This window comes from Lineus longissimus, chromosome 2, assembly GCF_910592395.1.
Source record: "Lineus longissimus chromosome 2, tnLinLong1.2, whole genome shotgun sequence".
In the NCBI taxonomy this organism is placed as follows: domain Eukaryota; kingdom Metazoa; phylum Nemertea; class Pilidiophora; order Heteronemertea; family Lineidae; genus Lineus; species Lineus longissimus.
Window position 1 is genome coordinate 28570450 of NC_088309.1, and position 11296 is coordinate 28581745.

Consider the following 11296-nt stretch of genomic DNA (forward strand, 5'->3'; position numbering starts at 1 on the left):
CTCGCTTCAGTCATCTCTCGTGTCTTCATGAAGGAAAGTGGCTAACACACTATGAAAGAGGACAAACATAGACATGTGTTTGGATATTTTTATTTGAACATTGAGAAAAAGTTAAATGCCCTTAGGAGATGTGAGAAGATGATAGATATCACTGCTGGAAGTGTGACTTAAACCTTTGACAATGCTCCCCTTGTCTTGGTGAAACCTGACAAAGTCTTGTCTCTTGGTTGTTCCACTTGAGTCCTTGTTGGTGTAAATCGCAGCATCAACGATGTCCATTGAGAATTGCAAAATCAGTCAGGAGCCGTCACTATCTGGACGTTCACATCCGTTGAAGACAAATGCCGAACAATTGCTGCCCCTTGGCATTTAAAGTGATGACAGCTCTTGACTGATTTCGCTGTAGTTCTTCACACCTCTGAGCAGGACTCTATCGTTGTCTTTCTCAGTGAAGACAACATTACCAGTGGTATGATAGATGGTGATAACCCAAGGCACTCTAAAAATCTACGCAGCTATGAACTGTAAACTCAGCCAAGAGTCGTACAGACCTTGACATATGAAACGGTTAAAGTTATGTTGCCCTCTGGAAGGCCGTGACAATTCCTGACTGGTTTTACAGTTGGTGAATAGCTACTTGAGGTTGCAATAAAAAGTTTGTTAGATGTAAGAAACATGAACCATTCTTAAAGGGACACACAGACCGATGGCAAACCGCAATGGAACACATATCGAAACTGCAGGCTTTGGTTGGATTTCGATGTTATAACTTGTTATGTCTCAAAAGCCACTGACATATCTGGAACCATCAGCTAGTTTTCTCTGTTGATGAACTCCTTTATTGCATGCTACGATAGGAGTATGAACATTGTAAGCGGTTCTGTTTTCAAATGACCAACATGATAGAAAACACACATCAGTGACAGTGTAACGTCGTTCGCCGTCTGAACCTCCCTCGGTCTGTGTGATGAAGACTGTCGGATTTGATCCGTCTAACGTCCCCAGGTTTTCTTGATGCACTCGTAACAGCTCCAGTTCCAGATGTTCACACCGCACGTGTAACCTGGACAACAATCGGCGGTCGTCTTGCAGCAGTTTCGGGACGAATAGCATCGCTTCGCCACCTGCCTTGATCTGAAAAGAGGAGCAAATGACACATTACTGTAAAATCGGTAAAGAGCCGATGTGTGATGCAATATGTGTCTTACACCTTTGAATGTGTATGTCGCAGACTATAGTCTTCTGTTGCGTTGGAATCCAGGATCACAACCTCCGACTAGTAATGTCTTTGATGTGTCTGCAAAAAGTATAGCCTTGGTGAGACCGAGCAGGCAGCGGGTGCAAAGATGCTGGTGCAGTCTGGCAGCCGATCTTTCGTGATCACTTGCTATTAAATGCTAACCATTGCCCTCATTATCTGTTGGGAAACACCTTCCTGCATTTTAGGAGGCGAAGGAGACCAGTATTGGAGTCGCTCAATGACCGTAATGGTCACATTATTAGATCGATGTGAGGTTGACTGCATGAGCTTTTGACATCAATGTTATTTTCATTGTTATGGTGTTATTGTACAAGTCTCTGAGGCAGTTAAGCGACTGGGGTTGCTTGCAACGATCACACAACTGCACACAACTCAAACTCTGTTTTGGCTACTCACCGTTTCCTCGTGGATTTGAATATGTCTAGCAGGTTGTTCCTTGACACGGGAAGCTCCTCGACATATTCTGCAGAAGAGGAACATAAATGATAGTCAGACGCGTTAGTCTGCGTTAACGAGGACGAACCGAGGACGCACTTCACACCAACAAAACACCGCATGGAGACACAATCTCTCACACTGACAAACTGGGGATAAAACCGCTTCCACCCGCCTTCTATCCCTAGCAAATCTCCCGAATGATTGTCTTATCAGCGCTAACATCTTTCATTAAACTAGTTGAACGGGGACAAGAGAAAGCGCAATGCCAATGGTGTTAACTCTCTCAGGAGTCGTCACAACCTTCAAACGTTCGACTCTTGCATCGCTGATGATATCGAAAGAGGAATATGACACCACTCTTTTCTTTGATGCTAATGAGTCGAGCTTGCGACACTTCTGTGTCTTTTCAGGAGTAACGAAAACTTACAAAAAAAACTGACAACATTTTTTTTTCAGTGTGTCCGTTATGAATCGTCCGTAAAAGCGTCTTTTACTGAGCACAGGCAATTTTCATGCATTAGTAATAGTAACACAATCCGTGATGTTTTATAATTGAGTTTCTAGCTTTGAGTCGTGATGGCGTCTGATTAATATCAGTATCGATTGAGGCTTTGGTGGGCGGATTCCGTTTGTTACATGTTTGGTCCCCTGGGACGACTGGTGAGTAGCGATAACGGAGCCGTGGGGACCTTGAGGCTGTAGCTGGTTATTGTCAATAAAATTGCAATAGCTGACGGGGCAAACACGGTCACCAGTTCTCCATGCAGTGAGTGCCATTCGGCCCCCATTTGTGAACCTCATCTCGATTCACTTATGTCAATGTATAAAAACAGTCAGGAGCCGCATTGACCTTGTTGAAGCTCGGTTGGTAATGATGTATCCCATTACAATAAAGAGCGCCACTCTTGGCCGATATTGGAGTAATATAACCGCTCCTTGGAGCTACAAGCGTTCACGGCTTCCAATATAGTCTGGCAGGGAAACATGCCCTCGGAAAGAGTATCCCGGGGAGAATGGTTATATCAGCCACCTTTTATCTCCGAGGTACTGAAGGTTTTAATGAGATCTCTATAGACCATACCATAACTCATATATCACCAGACAGGAAAGGACTCTATATCCAAAGAATATTTCAAACTGCTAACCGGGGCTCTGGTGTCATTGTAATCGGGTCTGCTGATGTTCGCCTATCTACCATCGACTGATCCATGGAAGATGAGTCAAAGGAAATCATTTGATGCAACAAACAAAATGACAATAACCATCTACTATTGATTTGTTGTCCGCCTCCATCCCCCCGCATGCTCCGTCAGCCGAAAGTGCACCGAGATTGAAAAGCAAGCGGAACGGATTTAGTCACTGATGGTAGTATTTATTACCGCGGACTTCACCTCGCGTTGGAAGGGATGGGTTTGGTGCGGGGGTCATTGATGCAATTAATCATTATGAGAATGGCACATGAAACATAACGATAAATGTCATTCCTACGCAATAAATTAAGAAAGGGCAGCTCGCAATTTGAAGCAAGATATCTGTACTGAAGTCAAATATCAAATTGTCTACCTTATCAAAGGGAAGATTCATCAATGATTTTCATAATTGTTTTACTTGTTCGTGCCAAGCTCCCAGGTGGAGACGGCATGTAGTATCCACACGATCTCTCCGACACCAGAATGCTCCAGAAGTTAAGAGCATCTTAGAACCTCTGCCACATGATCTCGCAACTGATGTGTGCAACGAATTTAATGTTGTCAGAAACTCATCCTTGGACTTCATACCAAAGGCACCATCTGTAGAGAGTACAATCTTTTAGCGCTTGATTCTGATATCATCATATTTTCTCTTTCTCGATGGTACCTCAGCTGTGGTCGCAACATTGGCGAACCAGAAGCCACTTCTTTATCCCTGGTCTTAGTTGTACTCCCCGCTAGCACAAAAAAAATCGGCTATCACCAAATAACCTATAGTTTTTGCTGACACGTATCATCTTAAAGAGGAGTTTACCAAACATTTTATCACCAAAAACGCATTATCCCGTAATAAAATTTCTTTTTTTGAGTAAATGTCTGTATAATTCAATAGAGACGAGCTTCTGATAATGCTCGACATTGCGTATGATTAATGTCATGTTGACAGACGATTATGGGTATCGTGCGGGATCATGGCTTGATATTGGGAAACGTGACTTGACAGAAGTAAGGGCAAATCGCACACGTCCGTTGCCTCTTGAACTTGAATCCAGTGGTATTCGCCTCGCCGTAGATTACTCGCGCAGTCCAAAACTTACATCGGGATCATGGCTTGATATTGGGAAACGTGACTTGACAGAAGTAAGGGCAAATCGCACACGTCCGTTGCCTCTTGAACTTGAATCCAGTGGTATTCGCCTCGCCGTAGATTACTCGCGCAGTCCAAAACTTACATCGAGAACCAAGAAAGAATACGCCGCATCCCAAATTCAAGGGGCTGGTGACTCCCGGCGCTGGTGATCAGTCGCTTATTCTCGGCTCTCATACGACGAAATGATCTGTCAGTTTTGCAGAGCAGCTTTCTGAGCGCAGCCTTAATGCAGGAGGCCGGTTTGGAAACTTTTGAAGCAAAGAAGGTGCGTCGTGTTGAAAAGACAGAAACCTTTTACAAGATCTGATGACCCGATGATCCAATGACCGTATAAAAGCGTTTCCTAAGAGACTTGGTCTGGGAGTGATGGTGGCGAGTTTGCAATACATAATTTGATCAGGTGATATAACATTGTCCTTTTAATTTGATCCACCCATTTTGAACATTGGGCCTAATCTGATATTAAATGTTTATAATGTTTTCGTCTGGCTCATCGAAAGTGCTCCCGATGACCAAATAACATCATATCCCAATGCACGTCCCCCGGGCACGTCCAACTTGGCCCGGTGTGACAGCGGATATAGTCCCCCTGGAGTCATAGTCCGGTAGCATTGTATTTGATCAATTAAGCAGCATGATCTATTGTACCGCTAACCCTAACCAAAACATTTAGCAATGCGGGCTATTGTTACACGGACTATCAGCCCTAGGACTGCTATCCCTTGCACACCGGCGCTAGTGCCCAGCCGTTCATTGACAACAAGTTACCAACTTGGCTTTAATATTGTCGCGAACTCCTTTAGTTAAAGGATAACCATGTTCATTTATATTTTGTCTCGTGTCCTACTGTTCATCACCTCAGCAGGAGCTACGACCGAACAATAAAAACTAAAAAACCCGTTTTTCAGAGACGCCTGCTAAAACGGCTTTTTTGGAGAGTTTACCGCGGAGTTGAAGTAAAGCCTGAGATACGAGAGCCCAGAAGGCTCATCTGAAATTTGAATTTTGGATATCGACTTTCAAATATGCCTTCTGTGTTTTCGTAGATAGTAGGCCCCTATTGTATATTCAATTGTCATTAGAAGAGGAAATGTAATCTTGTTCATTGAACACATTACATATATTGATCGTTTTAATTACAAATTGCTCAACTCCCAGAGGTATTTCAAACAAGTGGAGCTTTTCAACTTAAAAATACTGTTTCCAGGAGATAAGAGCGAGGTATTCGGGTTTTAATTAAAGCCAGCGAAGAGAATTCATATTACGAAACTGTTTTAATCACGCCTCGTATATCACTGCTCTAGGACAAGACGTCCCACACGTGATCGCTGGGCCCATGGTTCCAACAAATGGATCAGGGCAGCCAATATCCTGAGGAAGTCGCTTCCCAGGCTCTGCACCCCTGGTTTCCTCAGGATGGGGAACCAATACGGCATTGTCACTTCTACAGGCCCAGGGAACCATCTGTCTCTTATCGATAATCGCTGCTCAAATATTGCAAGAGGAGATACTTCATCATTCAAAGGATCTATTGTTTGTGTGTCGTCTGCTTTAATTGTTGATTTAATTATTCTGACATGGAGCCCTGCATCCAGGTACTATTTGTCAGATGGCGCTTGACTTGATGTCAGGGCATCCCTCCTATTGGGACAACAAGTTGGAATTAGCAAGCACCATCGTCTGGTGACAATAATGACTGCTATCTATACACGTACTTGGGGATGGTGGTGACGTTGCTCTTCCTGTGACGTCATTTGGTCAACTTACTTCTTTCCCAACATACAACAATCCGGTCCATCCCAAATTGCCAATAAGCTGCTAATCCCCTAATACTTTGCCCGATTTCTATTTAATTGTTTATATCTCAGCCTAATGGTGTTTCTTTTATCTGCTAAAGAGGAACGTTAACGTCATTAACATCTTTACATTTAGGAATTCGAGAAGGCTAAGACAACAAAACGACTACTTTCTTTTTTCTGCTAATGGTGACATTGCAGAAAAAAGCCTGACTGTAAATATCCACGGCGCACATCCAGCTGACAACACACGACAAAAGAGTTCGTTTCCTTAAGAGAATTAGCATTTACTTCATTGTGTAAGCTGCATATCGAAAGATAGAAGACTACCCATCTATTACTAGCTGTTTGTCGGTGCACGTCGTTTTCAAGATAACAACCATTCCCGGCAATTTATTGTCAACATGTCTTGGCAATATCACCACTATCGTTTCTGGATTTAGACACTAAAATAAAGTACTTTTTATAAGGAAGCAAGAATAGCACTGCAATCGCAGAGATATGTTGTTGGCGTCTGCTGAAGTCTGTGCCGAGGCCTGGGCTAGTAAACCTCGAGGGTTTCTTGTCATTTCGATCTGGTGCTTTATTCTCTGGCTACTTTTAAATTCTGTTTCTTCCAAGTGTGTTTGCCTGAGTGGTGATGGGAATTACTGCAGGGTGTGGGTGTTTAAAAGTTATTTTAACTTCAGAAAGTTCTTTAGACCTAATGCGACGTTAAAGTTAACATCCGGGTCATTGCTTGCGTGGAATGACATTTTGTTAACGGCAAAGCCTTTGCAGTCGGGTAAGTGATGTCGAGCTTACCTGCAGGTAATGATAATTGCTCATACTGGTACACCTCTGGATATTCATCATCATATGGGTTGTTATAGGTTGTTCTCGTCAAGACCGCTGGAAAGAAAGACAAATGGGTGAAAAACGTTCGTTGGATCAGCTGAGGTCATCTCATCGTTGGATTTCGCCATTCACCACTTTAAGGAAGCAGCGAATTTGAGACATCCAGTCGGCTTTGGCCAATCAAAATACACATATCATACTTGTTCGGCGCTGGCCATGATAGTTGAGAGCTTCTGATTGGCCAAAAAGCGACCGGAAGTCCCAAGAGATGTGGAAAGTTGCGAATATGCAGCCAATCTGGTGGGCTGTTGATGGTTGAGATGGAGTATGAAGTCGACCGCAGCAGTTGTCGTGGATCCCGGTATTCCTTAACCTCCCTATTGTCATTAATTCCTCACCCGAATTCTAGTAATCAGAGAAAAACAGCCAGGAACCAGCCCTTCTTTCATCTCCCATTTCATGTCTGCGGTTCATAAAAAAAGTCATGTTTTGTCATAATAAACTCATCCGTCTGCTGATCGCTTCAAAGCAACGATTTTCTGAGATTCCGACGACAGATGCTGGTGAAAGGAAAAATGCATCTTTGTGAAATATTATATCATTGGTAGATTTGGAAATGGAAACGAAACAGACCCGGTTCTGTTTAAAAAGAAATGCCGGAGGCCGGTAAAAACACGGGGGTAAAAAGCCGTAAAGAGCATATATATATGAAGAACATATAGTTTTAGCGAAAAGGCTTGGTGGAAGTGCCTTCTCTTCCTCTGGTTTGCTTTCGTGTTTTAGAGGGTAGCCTAGACAACCAGGACTATTTCTAGCGTAGGCCCGACAGCGATATTTTGCCTTCGGATGATATTTTGAGGTTTGGCCGGCTGTCGTATAACAAACAGTTGTTCATGAAAAGGAAACCTCTCAGCCAAAATGGCGGCCTGAAAAACAGCATATAAAGATAACCTGAACAGGCATTTCACGGCAATTGCTGGCTTCAGATGATGCATGTTTCTAATCCTTCGTTTTGGCCGAGAATATGTGCGAGTCAACCAGCTAAATTAACAGTAATAGTAGTGTGCTCATGTTTCAAGCGAAAGAAACTTCCCCCAAAAAGACGTGATATTTAAAGGCGAGATTGGTTGTGTTGTTGTGGGGTTTCGTGGCCGACTACAAGAGCCCAGTCAAGGTTGGCGATCACTTAGTTCGACACTCAAGCAGGAGATTGTTCACCCTCTTGACTGGTCGAGCAAATTCGTGGAGAAAAAGAAACAGTGACTGTATTTCTTGGTTGAATTATGCGATGAAAGTTGTTCTACTGGCACCTTTGTTTCAGTTTGGAAGTCACTATCTAATCAAAATAAAGCTACTAAACATCTCGTCATGATCGAGAGCGAATGATTACGATCGTGAATATTGATAACTATCCATTTTCAATGGGTGAAGCGTTTATCGCATCAAGAACCTGAGCATGCAAATGATTTTTCATTCGCTCCTGAAACTTGTGTCATTCCCAGTATCCTATACTCAACGCATTTGTCTTCAGAGCTTGTTCCATCCTGGCTCTCCGGTTACAACCATTAATTTGATTACTTCGCCAAGTGATGTGATTCAAAACAAACTCATTACTTGAACATTTACACGGAATGGGAGTGATTTAGGAGGATAGTTGCTGATCAGTTAATTGAGTTTTCTCATGCTGCAAGGCCGCGACGATGTTACGAAATGTGTCCGGACAAAGACTTTGGTGATTACAAGAGTAATCCATTGTTCATTCCTTCAGAGTGATCATCATGAACATTACAGTGAAGACGTTGACTTCAACAGATCCAAGGTCGACTTTTTTATTGTTTCAGCGAGCAGTGCAAAGACTTTGGTGATTACAAGAGTAATCCATTGTTCATTCCTTTAGAGTGATCATCGTGAACATCACAGTGAAGGCGTTGACTTCAACAGATCCAAGGTCGACTTTTTTATTGTTTCAGCGAGCAGTGCAAAGACATGGTGATTACAAGAGAAAACCATTGTTCATTCCTTTAGCGTGATCATGAACATTGCAGTTGTCTCATATATTGTCGGCCTTTCTCAAATTATGTGGACTATTCACCAAGTAATTGCATTAATTACTTATCCCCATCTAATCTAACGAGATATAGACGCTGTCATCATTGATTAAGGACGCTTTGGAGATTTCACGCAACAGTTTGAGGAAAAGGCAACATCTGTTAGAAACTGGGCCATTTTTTGTCATCAGTTAACATCGCTCTGTCTACTCAAGATGCTGTACTCTAACACATACATCATCAGGGTTTCTCAGGAACTTTAAATGGCTATGGACCGAAGATGATTCACATTGATAGTTGCATTTCGGAGAAGTATGTTTTAGTACCGAGATATAGTGCAGACGAGTGAGTGACCGGCTGTAGTGCGGCTAGTAAAATGATTATAGCAGCTAACACCTCCACTTGATAACCCCTGGCGATATCCCCACTCGATTGATTTCTCATAGCTTTGTCTCGACTGGATGTGTTACATGTATGTTTTTATTGGGTTTTCTCTGTCTGCTAATCGTGTCCTCTCCCTATATGGGGTTTGTGTCGCTGCCGTGAAGAGATGACACATGCACAGCCAGCAGAGACATAACAGATCGGGCAGAGACATGCACATCCAGTATTGACACAAGTCTAATATCTAAGGTTGGCACTTGTGGCGGGGAATACCTTCGAAAATCAACTGAACAAGTTGCTCCTCACGTGACCCGGGTTTATTGGAGTTCTATGAGTCTGAGAGATACCACCACAGAGACCAGTCGCCGTTGACATGTTGAAGTGGCCTTATTCAGGCATTCTGGTTGTGAATTTGCCCCGCTCATTATACCAATTAAGCCTGTTTGAATGGAAAGTGTAATAATCTCTACTAATCTAGTTGAATTCACATCAGTGATTCCCGCTTTCGTATAAAAGGAAATTCATTGGCTATTGGCCACGCATCATTACGACCGATATACCTTAATTGAAAATGTCATACCAATTCAGTAATGACCATGCAGCAAATATATCGCTTTGACACCAATCCATATTTCATACTGTGACTGCCATTTTTTGATGTCCTTTCGCAGTTTCTGACAATGAGTTGGCCCTTTGGCATGTTTAGTGTATCATCGAGTTTCTAGAAACACTCCAGGGTAAGAATAAGACTTCTTTGCCAGCGTCTCCACCAATGATAGACTCTTTAGATCCTTTCGCCAGCCCAAGAATCTCAAGCCCAGCCGGAGTGCATGTTAATGTGGAAGGTTCCCAGCCCGGCGACGGCGCCAACGACTGTGCACAACCATGGAGCATATCCAACGCAAAAGCGGGGAAGAACCGGTAACTCAGGTCTCTGAACAAATTGAGATGGATAGTATCGTCATCATTTCAGCAAATAATCATCGCTTGTAAATATTGGCGGAAAGAATTAGTTTCTCACGAGTGCGCCTTGATTATTACGTCAAGTGGACCTTTTATCCGAGCCTCGCGAGGACCTTGACATGACATCACATTTCATAAAATAACTTGTCATTTTCATCAATATTTTGCTGATAATTTTCATCAATATTTTGCTGATAATATTGATTGTCTAAGACAAAATTACGACTGCCTTGATATCCCTCTTAGGTTCGGAACCAAACCATGCGGACTATTGAGCTTCTAATCCTGATTAATCCCTTAGAGAAATGTTGTAACTGAGACACATTTGAAGGACAACCATTTCTTTAACACCAGCCGATTATAACAAATGTCAACATTATGAGAAGTGTAGTGAACATAAGGCTTACCTTCTAGGCATAGTAACAAGACGTAAGCCAAAGCCAACGGGACGTAGTTGCAGTTCATTATATCTTCTGTCTTGCCGTGATAAAACGTTAAGTCCCTGATATCATCCGTATCGGAATCGCGCACTCTACACTACAAACTGGTACGAACAATAAACGTCAATAAAGGCATCACTTAGTCCAAGAGAAGAGAATGATACGGCGTCCTTGAAGAGATACTTAACTTTGGAGGCTGTTCTCCTGACTAATGGTTGCTGCAGCGACGGACTGCAGGAGTTACTGGCCATGCGTCACCTCGCGTGGGGCGATGACATTTCATACAGACGTGGCGCTGTAGGTCTTTCCATGATGTGTTTTTGATCTGTGAGATTAATTTCATTCACAGGAAGCAAGAGAACAGGGCATCGTCTCGAAATTGCATGATGCCATAGGAGATGGGTTTTTTTCTTCATTCCCTGCCAAAATGTCTCTTTTCAAACTTATTCTATTATCATAAATGAAGTGCTGAGTGGGCTGAAACAGTCACAGCCAAAGCGAGCACTGTGAATGATGAGACAGTCACAACCAGACCAATTCTCAAGCCTGGTCGCGATGAGACAGTCACAACCAGATTGATTCTCAAGCCTGGTCGCGATGAGACAGTCACAACCAGACCAATTCTCAAGCCTGGTTGCGATGAGACAGTCACAACCAGACCAATTCTCAAGCCTGGTTGCGATGAGGCAGTCACAACCAGACCAATTCTCAAGCCTGGTTGGGATGAGACAGTCACAACCAGACCAATTCTCAAGCCTGGTCGCGATGAGACAGTCACAACCAGATTGA

At 43.0% G+C, this 11296-nt stretch overlaps 1 protein-coding gene across 1 annotated transcript; it reads right to left on the reverse strand.

Annotated features, from left to right (window-relative positions):
- Positions 1 to 763: 763 nt before the first annotated feature.
- Positions 764 to 10774, reverse strand: LOC135483929 (uncharacterized). The gene is made up of 4 exons (XM_064765002.1): positions 10475 to 10774; positions 6640 to 6726; positions 1658 to 1724; positions 764 to 1134 (listed from the first exon to the last, which is right to left on the reverse strand). The coding sequence occupies exons 1-4, from the start codon at positions 10530 to 10532 to the stop codon at positions 993 to 995; spliced, it is 354 nt and encodes a 117-aa protein (XP_064621072.1). The 5' UTR covers positions 10533 to 10774; the 3' UTR covers positions 764 to 992.
- Between the last annotated feature and the right edge of the window lie 522 nt (positions 10775 to 11296).

What these genes read in the sequence shown, in the direction of transcription:
- LOC135483929 (XM_064765002.1), bottom strand. Translation starts at nt 10,532, where the DNA reads ATGAACTGCAACTACGTCCCGTTGGCTTTGGCTTACGTCTTGTTACTA. An exon ending in CTTGTTACTATGCCTAGAAG is followed by an intron (nt 6,727 to 10,474) that starts GTAAGCCTTATG and finishes CTTTCTTTCCAG; the next exon opens with CGGTCTTGACGAGAACAACC. An exon ending in TTCAAATCCACGAGGAAACG is followed by an intron (nt 1,135 to 1,657) that starts GTGAGTAGCCAA and finishes TCCTCTTTTCAG; the next exon opens with ATCAAGGCAGGTGGCGAAGC.